The sequence below is a fragment of the Bos indicus genome, chromosome 15, assembly GCF_029378745.1.
Source record: "Bos indicus isolate NIAB-ARS_2022 breed Sahiwal x Tharparkar chromosome 15, NIAB-ARS_B.indTharparkar_mat_pri_1.0, whole genome shotgun sequence".
Taxonomy (NCBI): Eukaryota; Metazoa; Chordata; class Mammalia; order Artiodactyla; family Bovidae; genus Bos; species Bos indicus.
In genome coordinates, this window is record NC_091774.1 from 82,891,190 (window position 1) to 82,909,668 (window position 18,479).

Consider the following 18,479-nt stretch of genomic DNA (forward strand, 5'->3'; position numbering starts at 1 on the left):
AAAAAAAGAAAGAAAGAAAGAAAAAAATTCCCTTTTGGGGAGAGAGCCTGCCAAGTTGAGGATGCTGACAGCGGCGGTCCCGGGCCGTGTCCTGGTCGGGGGTGGGGGTGTCGCTCCTTCGCGTCTCGGGACCGTGGAGCCCCTCGCAGGCGCGGGTTTGCCCGGGAGTGGGGTTCGGGAGGGGCGGCTCCTTCCCGAGGCGGCGGCGCGAAGCCGCAGGGAGGGGGAGCTCTCGGCCCGCGCGGCGGGCGGGCCGGGGGGGCGGCGGGGGCCGCGGGGCGGGGAGGAGGGCCCGGCCAGCCGCCCCGAGCGCCGCCGCCCGCCGGATCCCGCCGGCGCCCGGTGCAAGGGCTGGAGCCCCGGCCGCGCGCCCGTGTGCATAAGGCCCCGCGACCCCGTGGGGCGCGCGATCCGAGCCCGGCGGCTGGGCTCTCGGGGCCCCAGCGGACGCGCGGCGGCGGCGCGGCCCGCGGCCGGGGGCTGAGGCGGCCGGGGGCGCCGGGTGCGGGGCCGGGGCCCGCGGGCGGTCGGGCGCGCCATGCTCCTGGCCTCGGCCGTGGTGGTCTGGGAATGGCTGAACGAGCACGGGCGCTGGCGGCCCTACAGCCCCGCCGTGAGCCACCACATCGAGGCGGCGGTGCGCGCCGGCCCGCGCGCCGGCGGCAGCGTGGTGCTGGGCCAGGTGGACCGCCGGCTCGCGCCCTACATCATCGACCTGCACTCCATGAACCAGTTTCGCCAGGACACGGGTGAGCCGGCCGTCCCCGCCCCGCGCGCGCCCTCCTCCGCCGGGGGGCCCCTCCGGACCTCTGGGTCCCCCATAAGCTGCCGAGGAGGGGGCACAGTGCGCCCCCGCCCTGCGAGCGTCTTATGATACCTGCTGCAATAAACGTCCGTGCAGGTCTGGTTAGGCCGGCCGACTTTTACCCTCGCCCCTAAGAAAGCCCTTCAACGGTCTTCCCCCCCTTTAAACGCTCGGTACCCCAAGTCCACTCTAGTAGGAACAGAGGGGCCGCGGCAGCATATCGGCCGGTGGGCAAGTCTACCTGCCCGCCTTCGCCAGCATCACGTGGGCTGAGCCTTCGTTGGTCGGGCACCCTGGGGCCTGCCACCCGCACCCCCGGCTGCCCACGTCGCTGCCTTTGCCCTTCCGGGGGGCATGCCGTCCCCCCGGCCGCGTCCTGGGGGTGGGCACCGGGCGCGGGGGAGGGTGGAGATTCCCGGGAGGCCGGCGCTGTAGTCGAGCCTGCGAAGGCCTCCCCGGAGAGACCGATGGACTTGGGGGGCTGTCATCGCCGGGCACGCCCTGGCGGCCGCGGGGCGGTGAGCGCCTCTGATCGGGCGCTCCGAGGGTGGAAGCAACAGGCCCGCGCAGATGGACAGGGGACAGGGAGGGCCGCCGCTCCGGAATGCCGGCGGGGAAGCCGAGCGTGTTTATCCCTGGGGGCGGAGGCGGCCGGGGCTGCGCATTCCTGCAAGGAAACTGTCCCCAGCTTCCTCCCACAAAGGTCCCCGATGGGGGACACACTGAACTCCCATCTACTGGTGAGAAGTAAGTCGCGGCTGTGGCCACTACCAACCCGGCTTCCCAGCCCGAGTGAGGATGGCGATCAGGGTGCCCGGTCCTTGGTGTGAGGGCGGGGAAGCTGGGGAGACCTGCCTTTTTGCGAGGCCCTCGGGCCGAGCTCAGCTGGTCTAGTACGCATCTATCCCTGAACAGCCTCTTCAGGGAGGTGGTGTTTCTGGGGGGTGTTTCTGGAATTCTGCTGGGCTTTCCCCACGAGTGTGACTGCTTAGTTCAGTTCAGCCGCTGAGTCGTGTCCCACTCTTTGCCACCCCATGGACTGCAGCCCCCCAGGCCTCCCTGACTGAGGAGCCCCCGGAAAGGCAGGTGTGGGGGAGGAGGGGCTGGAGAGGGGACGGGAGAGTCCCAGAGGGCCGGACAACAGCTGCCCGAGCAGGGCATGTCCGCCGGTCTTGGAAAGCCCCCACGTCCTGAGCGCTAATTAGGATGGTCATGGGAAAGGGGTGTCTTTCCACCCCCTGTCTTCATCTGTAGCCATGACTCCCAACAAGCTCGCTGCCAAGGACTTTGCAGACACTCGCCTATTGAGGGAAGCCTTCTGGGAAAAGGATTCCAGAAGTGTTAGCATCTGGGGGGCTTCAGCCTTGGTGAGAGAGGGGGAAAGGTGGATCTGAGAGAGACTGGGGGAGGAGGGGCTAAAGAGGGAAGTGGGGAGACTGGGGCAGAGGACAGTGGGGAGACTGGGGCAGAGGGAAGTGGGGAGACTGGGGCAGAGGACAGTGGGGAGGCTGGGACAGAGGAGAGTGTGGAGACTGGGGCAGAGGGGAGAGGGGAGACTGGGACAGAGGATTGTGTGGCCTGGGGGGATAGGGAGAAGTTAACTGTGGATTTGGGGTAGCGGTTGGAAAGGTCTATCCCTTTTGGTGGGTCCAGAGGGAGGATGATGGTCAAGACACCTCCCGACAGGGAACTCCAGTCCTGCTCAGAATTCACGGACGGGTGTTAGCTGTTCAGTCGTCATTGTTGAGCCGCTAAGTCGTGTCTGACTCTTTTGCAACCCATGGACTGTAGTCCACCAGGCTCCTCTGTCCGTGGGATTTTCCAGGCAAGAATACTGGAGTGGGTTGCCCTGCCCTCCTCCAGGGGATCTTCCTGACCCAGGGATCAAACTTGTGTCTCCTGGATGGGCCAGCTGGTTCCTTACCGCTGAGCCACCAGGGAGGCCTATGAGCTGTCCCATTTCAGATTAAATCTCAGCTGCAGGTGGAGGGACACCTTAGCAACATAAAGGTCCCAGGCCTGGTCCCACATTTGGAAAGGAGGAAAGCTTACTCAGTGTTCAGGGATGTCTGCGGTGGGCCTGGTATGGATCCTTTGTACAGAAGTGAAGTCTGGAGGAGACCCGGTGGAAGGACAGACCCTCCTCCCCAGGTCTGACCACTCTTTGCTGAGAACCAGCTGACCACTGCCTGGGGGTGCACAGGGACCCTGGAGGCTGGGGCGCCCCACAGGTTAGACCTGAGCTGGCCCTGGAGCCTTTTTCTAACTGCCTTGGGGTACTTGTTCCACTGTTCTCTTCCTTTTAGAGACTGTTGGCTTCACCCACTCACGCTAAGGGTCAGTTGGCCAACCCATCCTCCGTGCCAGACCCGGTGCAGAAGGCCCTGGGCTGGATTCCTGGGAGTGCTGGGTCTGTCGGGGAGCTTGCCAAAGCAGAATAGCATCTTGGGGTGTCTGCAACCCCCCTCTTCTGTCTTCTCCGCCAGCAGACACACAATTCCTCTCCATATAGCTCATGGATGAAGCTGTGACAGGGTAGAGACTGGAACCCACTGGCTCCCCGGCAACCTTGGCCAAGCCCTAGCGATGACTAATTAAAGCACCCACCATCTCCAAGCCACAGTTTGAAGCTGGGAACCAGAAACATCTCCATAAACAAAGGGGAGCTGGAAGCCCCTTGCCCAGAGGCGATTCCTCTCTTTCTTTTTTCATTTTTTTCTTTTTGTTGTTGCCTCTACTCTGTGGGGACGTTTCCTGACATGGGAGCTTTGTTTTTTTCAGAAGCTGCCTGCCTTGCTGCCAAGTAAGTCCTCGTCTCCAGTCCCCCAGCTCCAGCCTCATCCAGTCTGTCTCCAGGGAGATGGCTGGGGGGTCGCAGACACCTCGCCCGCCTCTGTTTGCCCTGGGCCCCTCTCCTCCCAGACTCTGAGCTTATTTGCATTCAGTGTCACTTTTCCTTGAGGCGAAGGGAGAAGGAGGAAAGAGACAGGGAGGTGGAGGTGAAGGAGTCTTGCCTGCTCCCCAAAGCCTTGGCTGGGTCCTTTCTGCCCCTGACCGTTCGCCTTGACTGGGCTGACCTGTTGTAGGGCAGCGGCTGGAACTTCATCCCCTGTATCTTCCAGCAGTGTCCCCTGTATGTCTCAGCGGACTCGATCATTACCATTGAGTCCCTTGACTGCTTAAGCATCATTCTCATCCATAGAATGAAGGGCAGCCTTAAGGTTCCTTCTGGCTCCCTGCCTCCCATCATGCAGGTCAGCAGGTGGATGAGTCTGGAGCCGGCACCACTGAAGATGCTGATGAGAAGTAACAGGGTGTGACGGAGGGTTCCTTCCAGCTCAGTTTTCCAGGCAACGTCGGCCTCTTTTATGTCTTTAACACAGTGAGAAAGGTCAGATGGAGCATGAATCAAGGGTTTGGTAGGAGCTGATTTTTAGGCCCGCTCCCCCACGATATTCCCCACCGTGTGTGAGCACAGGAGTGCTGGGGCCAAGCGTCATGACCACAGGGTACTGCGGCGTGGGGCAGGCAGCAGGCACCCCGCATGTAGTACCTGGTTCCATTCTCCATGGTCCTCTTATGAAGAACCCGCTGTTCTGGTTTCATAGTAAAGGAAACAAGTTGGAAAAGATGAAGTTGCCAAAGTTTTACAGCAAGTGCACGACAAAGCTGAGGTTCCCGATCAAGTGCGCGTGCCCTGCCTCATCTGGGGAACACTTGCAGACCACCTACTTCACGCGGGCCCCGTCCCAGGCCCGGGGGATGTTGCAACAGCAAACCATCCAAGTCTCCACCCTCATGGAATGTTCGAGTGCGGATGAGGGCCACTGGTCAGAGAAGCCTGGGACGTCCTGAGCACAGGGCCGCAGAGACGTGGATGAAATGCCCTGGGAGATGTTGTCTCTCATTTCCCAGGAGCCAACAACTTGGGTGGTGCTTTGGGGTCTCGGTGTGTGAGTTGCCAGGGAAACCTTTTATTTCTCTCTTTCTCTTTTTTCCTGCTTAGTCTGTGTAATCCTTTATCCCTGTCCTTCAGTCACTGTACCTTGGGACCCAGTGGATTTCCTCCGATTATCTAGTTCAGGGTCTATAGACAGGTCCAGGACTACAGACAGGTCCAGGACCTGCCCATTCCTGATGGAGCAGTCTCTGAAAATCTTCAGAGAATGCAACCCCACCATCCCTCTTGTCCCCCAGCTTTGGTGCCGAGGTCCACCCTCGCCCTCCAGGGCTGAACTGAACGCAGCATCTTTCCCTCCAAAAGTCAGCTCTCCTTGTGACAGCTCTCTGCTTGGTGAATGGCATCACCATCTTACGGCTTGCCCGTGATCGAAGCCTCAGGAGTCTTTGACGCGTTTCAGCTTTGTGTTTGCACGTCTCATCTATATGGACATATGGGACTTGAAAGCTGAGCAGTCACGATGAACACGGCAGGGGCTCACGTGCAGGTTTCTGGGCCCGGCCCCCGGCCAGGCCGACCCTCAGTGACTCGTCTGTTCCCCAGGAGACGCAGAAGCCGGTGGCCCTGGATCACTTAGAAAGCATTCAGCTACTCAGGCTCACGCCCTGCCCAGCGCCCATCTGTGGGGTCTGTGGTCTGTCACCTGCTTTTCATTTCTGCTCCCAGCACCCTCTCCCACCTCCATCCCTCACCGCCCCACCCCCACACAGTACTCAATAAACAGAGCAGCTCTGGTGTCACTGTGCTTCCCCAGGGGCTCAGCGATAAAGAACCCCACTGCCCATGCAGGAGACACAGGAGACACAGATTCAATCCCTGGGTCTGGAAGATCCCCTGGAGGAGGGCATGGCAACCCACTCCAATATTCTTGCCTGGAGAACCTCACACGGTCCGCAGGGTGACAAAGAGTCAGACTCGACTGAAGCGAGTTGGCACGGACACACTGGTGCCGTCACTTCTCTGTGTCACAAACCTCAGTGGTTCCTCGAGACCTGTAAATACAAGCCCTCACGGCCCAGCGTTTCCAACCATCTGTGCCCTGGCTCTCACACGCCTTTCCAGGTTTATCCTGTTCTCTGCCCATATTTTCCTCTATGCCTGCCGACAAGCGAACCTTTTATTCAGGCATTCCCTGGGACCGCCCCCCCTCCACCTACAGCAGCCTGCTTCTCCTGAGCTGCCCTCCTTCAGCCGTGTCACCTCCTGAGATTCCCCCTCTCCCCCGGGCCCTAGGCTCTTTGTCATGCTCTCCGCTTCTTGAAATGTTCTCCAAGTGGTTACTACCTCATGTGTTCCATGGATAGGTACTGAACTCCTAGGACATGCCAGGCATGGGGGCCACAGCCGTGAGCAAGCTCCTGGATGCCCACCCTGTGAGACCGGGAGTCCCATGGGTTAGAGTGACGTTCATCAAATGAGTCACACAAAGAAATGTGTGACTGCACCTCCAGATCGTGTGTAAAAAATAATAATAATAGGGGCAGGAATTTGAGCCAGTTGGACGGCCCAGAGAGGCTTCCTTGAGAAAATGAACTGAGATCTGAAGGATGGGCACCTAAGAGGGTGCCCATCCTTCAGATGGGCGGAAGTGCGGGCAGAGAATATCAGGGTGTGCGGAGGCCACGGAGGGGCGGCTCTAGGTCTAGACCTCGAGGAAGTCGTGCCCGGGACCGGAGCTCCCAGGGCGTGTGGTTTACTGTTAACACAGCCCTGCTGGCAGCCTTCTCGGGCAGCCTCTGTCTCGTAACTTCCTTGCCTGGTTTTAGACTCCAGGCGCTCAAGAGCGCCTGAATCGGCCTTCCTCACGGCCGCTGATACACACAGCAACACGGGATCCGGAATCAGATGCCAGCGTCCCCAGAGGTGCGTCTTCAGCGCACCGCGGCGCGTCTGTAGGGCCCCCGTTACCGCCCGCGCTGCATTAGGTGCTGGAGGGCAAGGTGCTCTGCTGTGAAAAAGGCCGGGATGCTGGTACCCAGCAGATCGAAGGCGCCGTCTCCCCAGGCTCCTTGAGGGTGGCGCCCGGACCAGGAAGGCACGTCCAGAAACGAGTGACAAATGGCACAGGAACGATAAGGAACATTTCGGCAGATGAAAACAGCAAAGGAGGGCGTCCCCAGAGGCCTGCCCTGGTGACTAGGAGGCGTGGGGGAGTCAGGGAGCACTGGCGAGGGAGCAAACAGGTGGGGGAACGAGGCTGGACCAAGCGGCTGATGCGCCCGGAAGCTCCGCCGTTGGATCCGAAGGCCGCGACTTTGTCCCCCAGCGAGCTGGCTCCTTAGGGGGAAACCGGGGGGCTAACGGGGGCCTCCTGGGTGCCCCTTCTCCCTCCTCTCCCGCGCCCTCGACGTCCCCCAGCAGAGCTCCCGGGCCTGAATAAGGGGCTTGTTCTGTCTCTCCCTCCAGCCTCTGCATATTGATGTTCTGGGTCATTAAGGGGCTTGGAGACAGGGCGGGAGGGCGGGTGACGACCTGGCAAAGGCCTCAATAGTCATTGTTCCTTTTCTTCCCCCTTTGAATGGGATTCTGTCCCTGGTCTTGGTATCTCCTTCTGGCTTGGAGGAGGGGATGGGTCAGGGGCCAGCGGAGGGGAGCCTTTTCCCACCGCTCTGATGGAGCCTAAGCTGACAGATGCAGAGATTCCAGCATCCTAGGAGCTCTCCCAGTCTCCCCCTCCTGCCCCGAGCCAGGCGTCCTCAGCCTTGAGCTTAATACCCATGAAATGAGCCTGGGGTGGACCTGGGTCTGCATTCAGGGTTCCGGGAGGTGGAGGAGAAAGAGGCAACAGTTACAGGCTTAGTTTTCCCCGCCAGTCCTGAAGGTTCATCTCTGCTCTAACTGTTCCCCTGCAATAACCCAGATCTCTTCCCTGCCCTTGCCACCCCCTACCCACCCACCCTGAGATGATCCAGATTGAGACTGTCCTATCTTTGTTTTATAATTACAGGAACTCTTTTTTATTATTATTCAGGAAGCAGGCAGAGTTATCTAAGGTTGAACAACATGATCTTTACTCACACATCTGGATTCAAATTCTTGACCTGTACTTCACTTTGTCTCATTGGGCAGTTTAAATGAGACTACCCTGGTGGCTCAGATGGTAAAAATCCTCCTGCAATGCAGGAACCCGGGTTCAATTCCGGGGGTGGGGAGATCCCCTGGAGAAGCTAACAGCAACCCACTCCAGTATTCTTGCCAGGAGAATTCCATGGACAGAGGAGCCTAGTGGGCTACAAAGAGTCAGACAGGGCTGAGCAAGTAGCACCTTCACTTTCACCCTGCCTTTGGCTTTCCTGAGGGGTCAGCAGGTAAAGAATCCGCCTGCCAATGCAGGAGATGTAAGAGACTCAGTTTCAGTCCTTGGCTTGGGAGGATCTCCTGGAGAAGGAAATGGCAACCCATTCCAGTATTCTTGCCTGGAAAATCCCATGGACAAAGGAGCCTGGTGGGCTATAGTCCATGAGGTTGCAAAGAGTCAGACACAACTTTTGACTAAACGGCAACTAAACAGCCACAACCCTATCTTTAGGAAGGTTGAGCCTCTTGAATAAAAGATGTTAGATAAATAGAAAGTTATTCTTAGGATTGCTATTACTGTTGTTGATATAAGATTTAATGCTGGGAAATATGAGAGAGTTCTTCCACCCTGATCTTTTATTTTTTTACCACACCCATAAAAGTCCAGACAGCCAGCTCCATCACCACCTGGGCGGGCATCCTGGGTGGGGACAGAGTCTTCCTACATTCTCTAGGGTTCCCTGACCTGTGTTCTTTTCCTCTTAGCCCTCGGGGGCTTAGGCCTTCAGAGAGTCACGGAAGAAGAGAGATTATTTAAGAGCACCTACTATGTGTCAAAGGTGATATGCCTTAGTGCAAAGGACAGGGCGCTTGAGAAATCCCGGACTTGGCACAAATACATACATGTTGAGTGAGAGAGCAACATTTAATTATGGCAAAAACTTTGCAAAGGAGCTATTATCTTATTTCTCCTGGGGGAGAAAAGGAGGTTGTGGGCTGTTATATTAAGCAAACAAATGTGGCTGCAAACTAAAGTAGAGTCTCCGAACTCCAAACCAGGCAGTGCTCTTTGGGGTACCCTGCAGCGTCACCCACATCCTTCCCTTGCAGCTCATCAGCTTCCCACCCTGCCTTCCACCCCAGCCTGCACCCCTGAACCCTCCCCGTTCACGGCAGACCTTAAAACGGCAGGAAGGCGCCTCCTTCAAAGCCAAGGCAGCCAAGGGCCGGCCACGTAGACTCGATTACCGCGAGCCTCTTAAGGTAGCACCCGTGGGTTCCAGCCCTGGGTGCCGCTGACCACCTCCTCCGTCCCTCTCCGGCAGGGACCCTCCGGCCCGTCCGGCGCAACTACTACGACCCCGCCTCGGCGCCCGGAAAGGGCGTGGTGTGGGAGTGGGAGAACGACCACGGCTCCTGGACGCCCTACGACATGGACGTGGGCATCACCATCCAACACGCCTTCGAGAAGCAGAGGCCCTGGATCGACCTGAGCCCCATCGGCTTCGGCTACGTCATTGACTTCGGCACCATGGGCCAGATCAACCGGCAGACGCAGCGCCAGCGCCGCGTGCGCCGCCGCCTGGACCTGGTCTACCCGCTGGTCACGGGCGCCGCGGGCCGCGCCGCGTCCTGGCCGGCCGCCCCCGGGGCCGCCGCCGCCGCGGGGCCGCGCGCGCCGCCCTGCTCCTGCCCGCAGTGCGTCCTGGTGAGGAGCGTCAAGGCCGCGGCGCCGCCGGCCCCCGCCGCCCGCAGGAGCGCCGCCCCGCCCGCGGCCCTCAAGGGGCCGCCCCCGGGCCCCGGGGCCACGCCGCCGGACAGCGCGGGCGCAGGCCGGGGCCCCGGGAAGCCGGCCCCGTCGTCGCAGGCGATCCGGAGACAAGCCTCCAGCGCGGCGGCAGGGGCAGCCCCCGCGGCCTGTCCCGCCAGCCCGCCGGGGCCCAACGGCAAGGCCGGCCGGGTGGCCCTGGCGACCTTGAATCGGACCAGCCTGCAGCGACTGGCCCTCGCCCAGTCCCGGGTGCTGATCGCCTCTGGGTAAGTGCTTCTGCGGTGACACCCCTGAGCGCGTCCGGAGCCCCGGGCCTCAGACCTGAGGATCGCCTGAGTCAGAGGACCCAGGGGCTGCTCTGGCTTAAGCTCCTCCATGGCTTCTCCAGACCCCCTGGCAGCAGGGGAAAGGCCCGCAGTGGTGTGGTGCGGAGGGGAGCCTTTTGGTCTTTGGGGTCCCGGCAGGTCTGAATGCTGAAGGAGACGTTGCCTCTTACTAAGAGCAGGAAACGGCAACCCAGTCGTGTTCTTGCCTAGAGGATCCCGTGGACGGAGGAGCCTGCTGGGCTGCTGTCTATGGGGTCGCACAGAGTCGGATACGATGGAAGCGACTTAGCATGCGTGCGTGCTTTGGAGAAGGAAACGGCAACCCACTCCAGCATTCTTGCCTGGAGAATCCCAGGGACAGGGGAGCTGGGTGGGCTGCGGTCTATGGGGTCGCACAGAGTCGGACACGACTGAAGCGACTTAGCAGCAGCAGCAACAGCAGCCCTGTGATAGAAGCCGGTTCCCTAATATCGTAGAATCCTGACTTGCTCATCTGTAAATCCCAGCCATGGTGTTAGGGTTGCGGTGAGGACTATGCCTGCCAAGGAAGAGCAGACATCATTCGTGGGCTCCCCCCACTTCTAGTTTGCAGGCCTTATCGCTTTACTTAATCCTTGCAAGTCTACAAAGCACGGGTTTTTGGTCCCATTTTACCTTGGAAGACCCGAAAGGCTCACTCGCTCCAGGGTACATATCTGGTTATCAGCAGAGACGGGGACTCAAACTTTAGGGAGTTCTTCCAACTCTGCCACGCTGCTTCCCTGGCAATCGCACACCGCACGCACAGGTGTCCCGTGTGAGTTACTCCTTCGCCTCCAGGGACTCCAGACTGGAATAACAGCCCCTGTTTAGTAAATGCTTACCATGGGGTTTCCCTGGTTGCTCAGATGGTGAAGAATCCGCCTGCCATGCTGGAGCCTCAGGTTTGATCCCTGAGTTGGGAAGATCCCCTGGAGGAGGGCATGGCAACCCACTCCAGTATTTTTACCTGGAGAATTCCACGGACAGAGGAGCCTGCTGGGCTACAGTCCATGGGGTCGTGAGCAGTCGGACTCGACTGAGTGACTTCACTTTCACACACTTCCACTTATATGTGCCAGACACTTCCCGTGCCCGAGGTCAGTCATTCCTTGTGACAACTTGGGGGAGTTGTCCCTTCTGTTATTCCCGTGTTCTATCAAGCTTCTTAGTCTTCCTAGTCATAAAATCAGAGAGACCCAGGTCCACATGGTACCCACCGCCTTTGGCTGCTGGCCATGGATTTCATGTGAATTGGGCCTCTTGTACCTGCCAGCCTTCCCTTCTCTGGAGGAGCCTGACTTGGCGGACACCCCTAGCAGCAGATATTCAGGAAGCCTTAGAGTTAGGGTGGACACCAGCTTGCGAAGATCGAGCTGCCAGGAAGAGTGTGTCTGCACAGGGGGGCTCGGCCCTGGGCGGAGAGAAGATGAGAGGATGCTGAGGACTGGGAGGTGGCCCAGCTTACCCCTGCCTCTGCCGCTGGGGGAGCCCTAGACTGTCTGCACATCCGCGTTCCCGCCTGTGTGGACTGGGGGTAGCAGGCTTGCCCTGCCCCCACCCCGAGTCAGCATGTAACCCTCAACGAGGAGAGGGCGCTCCTTAACATCTGCCCAGATGCACTTGCCAGCAAGGACCCATTCCAAGTGTCAGACGCAGGGAGAGCTGCACACTCCACGTGTTACAGAGTCAGGGCTGGGGCCCAGGTCTTCGTCTCCGCATCCGATCGGTGCTTTCTTGGCTAAAGCCCAGCTCCTCATTGTATTTAAAGGCAAGTTATAAATGGTCAGATGCCGGTCAGGTGCGGGGGCTTTTCCTATGACTTCCTCTGGGCCTGCAGGAAAGTCTGGCAGAGGGACGGGTCCCGGCGCGATGCCGCTGGTCCTGTCTCCACGCTGGCGAAAGGCAGCCTCCTGGGGCCTCTCGCAGGAGTTCCTGGTGCGTGCCACCGTGGGAGAGGGACGCTCATGTGGAGGTAAGAGCTCACCCTCTAGAAGCTTCACCACCTGCGCTGGGACCCAGGTTTCTGGCTGAGTAACTCGGAGCAAGCTGTGCACCATCCGTCTTCAGTTTATTTATCTGCAAAATGGGGTAGGAACGGTTCCTTGCTTATAGGATTTGCCATGGGGATTATAGGAGGTTTTCAGTGGGATTTACCATAATGCTGGGCACGTGATGAGAATTTGGTCAGAGGCTGCTATTATTATTACTATGAACTATCTGAGCTAGGCCCTCTGTGGTTGCTGAAGTCAGATCTAAGCTGACTCCACCACTTCATTTCTGGTGCCCTAGGCAAAAGCCAGGCAATGGCACCCCACTCCAGTACTCTTGCCGGGAAAATCCCATGGACGGAGGAGCCTGGTAGGCTGCAGTCCATGGGGTTGCTAAGAGTCTGACACGACTGAGTGACTTCACTTTCACTTTTCACTTTCATGCATTGGAGAAGGAAATGGCAACCCACTCCAGTGTTCTTGCCTGGAGAATCCCAGGGACGGGGAGCCTGGTGGGCTGCCGTCTCTGGGGTCGAACAGAGTCAGACACGACTGAAGCGACTTAGCAGCAGCAGCAGCAGGCAAAAGCCAAGTGACCTCCTTGCCATAACTGAGGGTAAGGAAGCCCAGATCGCTGTAAATCTCAGCTTTTATCTCTCTGCTGTAGTGTCAGCAGGGCAGATGGAATCTGAGGGACCCACAGGGCGGAGTTCTGGGCAGTTCAGTTTGAAAAGGGCTATAGAAAGGAGCTGGCTTTTCTGTGCTGTCTCCCCGACAGGGGAGGCCCCTCCACAGAGCTCTCCGTCTCCCAGCTCTCTCCTCTCAGCCTCTCCCCACCTCCCTCACCCCCACGGCCGCTTAATGAGCCCGTTGATTCCCTTTGTCTGCCTCTGCCATCGCCCTGCTGTCATCCAGCGGCCGGCCCCTCCCCTCTCTGCCCGTGACCTCTCCCAGCAACTTCCCCCGGAAAAGAGGAAGACCCGGCAGGGTGGGAGAGGTGCCCTGGAGAGAAGGGTCTGGGGGGAACAAAAGACTCTGTGAATTATTCAGAGACACAAGCGGGCGGTTTCTAAAGAAGGGGGAGCTGTGCCCCCGAGGGCGGGAGTCGCCCCTCTTTTCCGGACGCAGGCGGCTCCATCTCCAGCGAGACCTCGGTGGCTGGAGAGACAAGAACACGGTTCTGCTGACCACCCCTGGGCTGGCTCAGAACCCCCTGAAGAAACACTGCGTCTCCCGTGGCGTCTGCAGAGGGGCTCTCCCCTCACCAACGCCTCCTTCCCCGCCACCCTGCCACTGTCTCCGTTTTGTATTCTCCGAGACTGAAATTAAAACGCGCACCCGAAGCAAGCAGGCCGGAGGGTCTGCCCACTGGCCGACAGGGGGTCGGGTCCCGCAGCCTTGGCTGAGCCGGCTCCTGGAGGAGGTGGATGAATGCTCACCACCCTTTGTCTGGCCTGCTGATTTCCAGACAGAGTGCTCATGCGCCTGTAACCCAGGGGCCCCAGCGGGGTGTGACTGGTGTGGACCCTGAAGGCCGCTCTCCCGGGTTTTCACCTGCACCAGGAACACCGCTGGAGGGCGATCGGGTGTTTGCAGCTCCACAGTCTGCCCAGCACTCAGCCTGATGCTTCCCTTGACCCCCTCAAGAATCTGAGAAAACTGGGACATTAGGCGAGCAGGGGAAAAGGGCTTCCCTGGTGGCTGCGCTGGTAAAGAGTCTGCCTGCCCTGCAAGTGACCTGGGTTCGAGCCCTGGGTCGGGAAGATCCTCTGGAGGAGGAAACGGCAACCTACTCCAGATTTCTTGCCTGGAGAATGCGGGGCCTGGCGGGCTGCAGCCCCTGGGGTCACAGAGTCCAACCGACTGAGTGACTAAACCACCACCAAGCAGGAAAAGGCTTTCTCTGGAGCCGCTTCCTCTTACCCTTGGGAAACAAGAATGTAAACGATCACCCAGATTCGCACAGGGCTGGGCTGTTTACAGAAGATGCGACCCAGATCCGCATTCCTCCCAGGGACTGAGATTTGGGGCGCCCTGTGTACTGCCGCGGTAACGCAGACGTGGCCGAGGATGGCAGAGAGACTGCGCGGTTCTCAGAAAGGCCCCGCGGGGTCAGCCTAGACGCCAGGCCTCCCGACCCCCTGGCGGGCCCTTCCCCTGGGCCCTTCTGCATTTCATAAGCACGTCCCCCTCTCCAGCCCTGCTGCAGGCGTCCAGGGCCGCCGACAAGCCCTTCCACCTCTCCTGCCATCAGGCAGTGGTGGGGACGCCCACCCATCTGCCAGCATTCTCTGCCAGCAGTGGGGGGCACACCCTCCCTGTCTCTCCAGACCCTCCTCCCAGCCCCCAGTTCTCAGGCCACCCTGGCGAGCCCTCTGGGGAGATTGGACTATTTCCTCCTTCACCAGACCAGGTAAACCTGCTGGTCCAGTTTGTGGGAACAAAGGTGGCTTTTGTCCTGCAGATTGCAGCTCCTTATCAGCCTGAGTGGGGGCCTCAAAGGTGGTGAGGGGGGTAGGCAGGTGCAGGGCTGGGCCGTGCCTGCCCCCCCACAGTGGGCATCCAGGGAGCAGATCCTCCCGCACCTCCTGGAGAGGCTGGAGGGGAACCAGACCCGGTGTGGAACCCAGCAGGGAGACTGCCCCCAAGGTTGGGTCATCAGATTCTGGAGTGGAGAATCATCAGGAAGTATCTCCCCGCAGCCTCTCAGTTCAGTTCAGTTCAGGCGCTCAGTCCGACCCCGTGAATCGCAGCATACCAGGCCTCCCTGTCCATTACCAACTCCCGGAGTTCACCCAAACCCATGTCCATTGAATTGGTGATGCCATCCAACCATCTCATCCTCTGTCATCCCCTTCTCCTCCTGCCCCCAATCCCTCCCAGCATCAGGGTCTTTTCCAATGAGTCAACTCTTTGCATCAGGTGGCCAGAGTATTGGAGTTTCAGCTTCAGCATCAGTCCTTCCAATGAACACCCAGGACTGATCTCCTTCAAAATGGACTGGTTGGATCTCCTTGCAGTCCAAGGGACTCTCAAGAGTCTTCTCCAACACCACAGTTCAAAAACATCAATTCTTTGGCACTCAGCTTTCTTTATAGTCCAACTCTCACATCCATACGTGACCACTAGAAAAACCATAGCCTTGACTAGACGGACCTTTGTTGGCAAAGTAATGTCTCTGCTCTTTAATATGCAGCCTCCTACCTAAGACTTCCACAGTTTTACAGATAAGGAAATGGAGGCTCAATAAAGTTGATGGACGTTGTGACCGGTGGGCTTCCCAGGTGGCGCTAGAGGTAAAGAACCCACCTGCCAATGCAGGAGACGTGAGAGTCACGGGTTTGATCCCTGGGTAGGGAGGATCCCCTGGAGGAGGGCATGGCAACCCACTCCGGGATTCTTGCGTGGAGAATCCCGTGGACAGAGGAGCCTGGAGGGCTGCAGTCCATGGGGTTGCAGAGAGCCTGACACGCCTGAAGTGACTTAGCACGCGTGCGTGATCCTGGCGGGGTTGGGTCTTAAACCTGGTTTTTCGGACTCCCACCTGCTGTGCCACGCCTGGCCCTGTGGGCAGGTTACAGAGTCCGGAATCCAGTCTGTTCCTCTTTTTCTTGCTGACTTTCTTCTTCACTTTTTTTTTTCTTTAGTGTTTATTTGGCTGCACTGGTGGCTGCAGCCCTCAGCATCTTCTCGCTGCAGCGTGTGGAATATTCATTTGTAGCACGTGGGGTCTCGTTCCCGGACCAGGGATCGAACCCAGGCCCCCTTCACTGGGAGCTGGGGGTCTTAGCCACTGGACCACCAGGAAAGCCCCCTTGAGATTTTCTTTCATGTTGAATTCAGCTTCCCCTCCCCCGGCCCCAGTCAGGATTTGATTTATCTTGAAGCCGGTTTCTGAGGACAAGTGGCCTTCGGTGGCCTGTGGAGACACAAACACTCCCGCGTCTGTTATTCTCACATCCCCTCACAAGCCTGGTGCACGGTCACCATCCCCAGGAGGAGACAGAGACCCCAGAGGACTCCGTGTGGCGGAGGGCGCGCCCATCCTCCCGGCGCGTGGGGTTCAGACGCACTAGCGCCCAGCCCAGCCTGCAGATGCCGTTCTGGCCTCGCCTCTTAGGGTGGATTTATTCCTTAGGCTCGCAGCTTCATGCTTTCTGTCTGCAGCACGGGGGTGTGATAAGAACCGTACAGACCCAGGAGCATGCATAGTGAGTGGCTGAGACCGTGGGCTCCAGAGCCAGATGGGCTGGCTTCAAACCCTTGGCTGTGTGGCTTCCCTGAAGCTAGCTTCCCATCTCTGCGCCCCAGCGCCCCTGCCTATGAAAACGGAGTTCATGACAATCACATCTCTCGCATAGGTGGTTGGAAGGGTTGGATGGATGTGTCTATTCTGAGCATTCAGAATGGTGTCTGGGATCAAGCAGGCTGGACTCGTTAGTGATTTCAGCATGCAGATGAAAGGCTGTGTGGGCCACCGCTGTGTCCCCAGCATCTGGGAGAGTGTCCAGCACCAAGGGGGTCTCTATCGGGATGGGCATCGAAGCACATGAATGAAAAGTAAGCCAGCAAAATGCTCTTTCCCCTCCCCCCTGCTTTCCCAGCACCCCCTCTCGCCCCCCCAGAGTAGAACTGCTGGCTTCTCTGGCAGTCTGGCCCCTGGAGTAGTCTGTGACCCAGGCCATCAGGATCTCCAGCCCACGTCCCCCACCCCAAGCCCAGCTGCAGAGGCCTGGGTAGCAGGGGATGGCGCAAGACCAAGCCCCATGCACCCCATAATTTTGTCCTCAGCCCCGTGGGAGGCCCCAACTTTCTTGGGCAGCGGGGCTGTCTCCAGGCTTGTCTCCAGCCTGGCTCGAGTTGCTGGAGAGAAGGACAAGGAAGGAGACTCTGCCTACTTGTCTGTGTTTCTCTGGGTAAAGAGGTGATGGTTTCCGCCTGTTGGGCCGGGGGTGGGTGCCCTCTGCCCACCTCTCAGCAGAAGCTCCTCCAAGTGCAGCTGGAACTTCTGATTCAGGCAAGGGGCTCTCCCTTCCAGAAGCTTCTGAGGTGACTATACCCTGTGGGTTTGAACTCGCTTCTTCTTTTTTTTTTTTTTTTCATTTCATTGCTTCCACTGATACTCATGAAATGCCATATTCATGAAGTGTCAGGCTCTGAATGAAACAGACAGCAATATTTGTCCTGATAGAGCGTAGATTTCGAGAGGGGAGATAAAAAGTAACAATTTATTTCAAAAGACCATAAGTGGGACTTCCCTGGTGGCCCGGTGGTTAGGACTTCACTGCCGGGATCCCAGGTTCAATCCCTGGTCAGGGAACTAAGATCCTGCAGGTCGACCAGTGTGGGCAAAAAGCAAAAAGGACCAAGGAAGAGGACTTGGCATCTCAGGGTTGGGTGGAGGGGTGGGTAGCCGTGTTAAATGAGATGGCCTCAGGGACATCGCTGAGTAGGGCACGTCGGAGCCCGTACTGAAGGATCTGTAGCAGGGAGCCAAGCAGGGGTCAGGTGGAAAAACACTTCAGGCAGAGGGAACCGCAGGTGCAAAGGCCCTGAGGCTGGGGTGTGCCCGGCCTGCAGGAGGGACAGCGACATCACGGGAGGAGATGAGTGACTCGGGGCAGACCAGGGAGACCAGGGAGCTGGTGGGGGGTGCTCGGGCGGGCTGTTCGGTGGCTCTACAGGGCGGGACAGGCCTCGCGGAACCTGAGGGAGCCCTGGTCCGTTCGGGGCTGTGAGGTTCTGAGTGGAGCTGTAATGTGCTCTGCTGGGGTTTGAAGGGCTCAGCTCTGGCTGTGGGCTGACTGCGGCTTTAGGAGGAGCAAGTGGCTCCTGTAACAGGGGAACCCCTGACGCTCTGGGGCTCCCAGCACTGTGGCCCTTTTCCCGCTTGTCGAAAGCGTGATGTGTCTGCTCTGTGCTTCTGCAGGGTCCCCACTGTCCCCGTGAAGAACCTGAGTGGGTCCAGCCCCGTCAACCCTGCGCTGGCAGGTAAGGAAGCCCCGGCCGAAGGGAGAAAAGGGGGAGACTAGGAGGGCCTTTGGGACGGACGCGCAAGCACTGAGTGCAGTGAAAGTCGCTCAGGCGTGTCCTTTGCGACCCCGTGGCCTGCACGGTCCGTGCTGGTCCATGATAAACCGACAAGTAACAAGGACCTACTGCAGGGCACAGCAGACTCAGCTCAGTGTCATGTCAGCCCGGGCAGGAGGGCAGTTTATAGCGGGATGGACGCATGGAAATGTAGTTCCCCTGAGACTGTCACCACATTGTTCATCCACTGTACCCCAACACGAAATGAAAAGTTTAAGAACAAATAAAAAGAAGTTAAAAACAAGAAGAGCAAAAGCAACAGGTGTCATGGACGCTTGTAAAAAGAGAGAATCCTGGTGGTGACTGAGACAGACGAGGGCCTGAGGGGGTGGACGGGAAGGGCAGGAACAGTTTGGGCGAAGTGATTGCAAAACGCAAAGCTCACTGTGGAGAAGGGGGGATGGACGTGTTTCTGGGAGGATCTGTGTGGAGAAGGGGCGAGCGGGTTACTGGGAGGGGAGTGTGGAGCGGGCTGGGGGCTGACCCTCCGCCCTCCTCC

The 18,479-nt window shown here is 58.8% G+C and overlaps 1 protein-coding gene across 2 annotated transcripts in view; it reads left to right on the forward strand.

The window, feature by feature from the left end:
* The first annotated feature begins 339 nt into the window (after positions 1-339).
* DTX4 (deltex E3 ubiquitin ligase 4) overlaps positions 340-18,479 on the forward strand; it is a 43,449-nt gene continuing 25,309 nt past the window's right edge. The window contains exons 1-3 of one of the 2 annotated variants that reach the window (XM_070767502.1): positions 340-749; positions 9,110-9,821; positions 17,820-17,881. In XM_070767502.1, the coding sequence (XP_070623603.1) occupies positions 539-749; positions 9,110-9,821; positions 17,820-17,881 (985 nt within the window). In that variant the 5' untranslated portion in view covers positions 340-538. Of the gene's footprint in view, positions 750-792; positions 1,553-9,109; positions 9,822-17,819; positions 17,882-18,479 lie in introns of those variants that run through there. The other variant, XM_070767501.1, reaches the window with a different exon arrangement.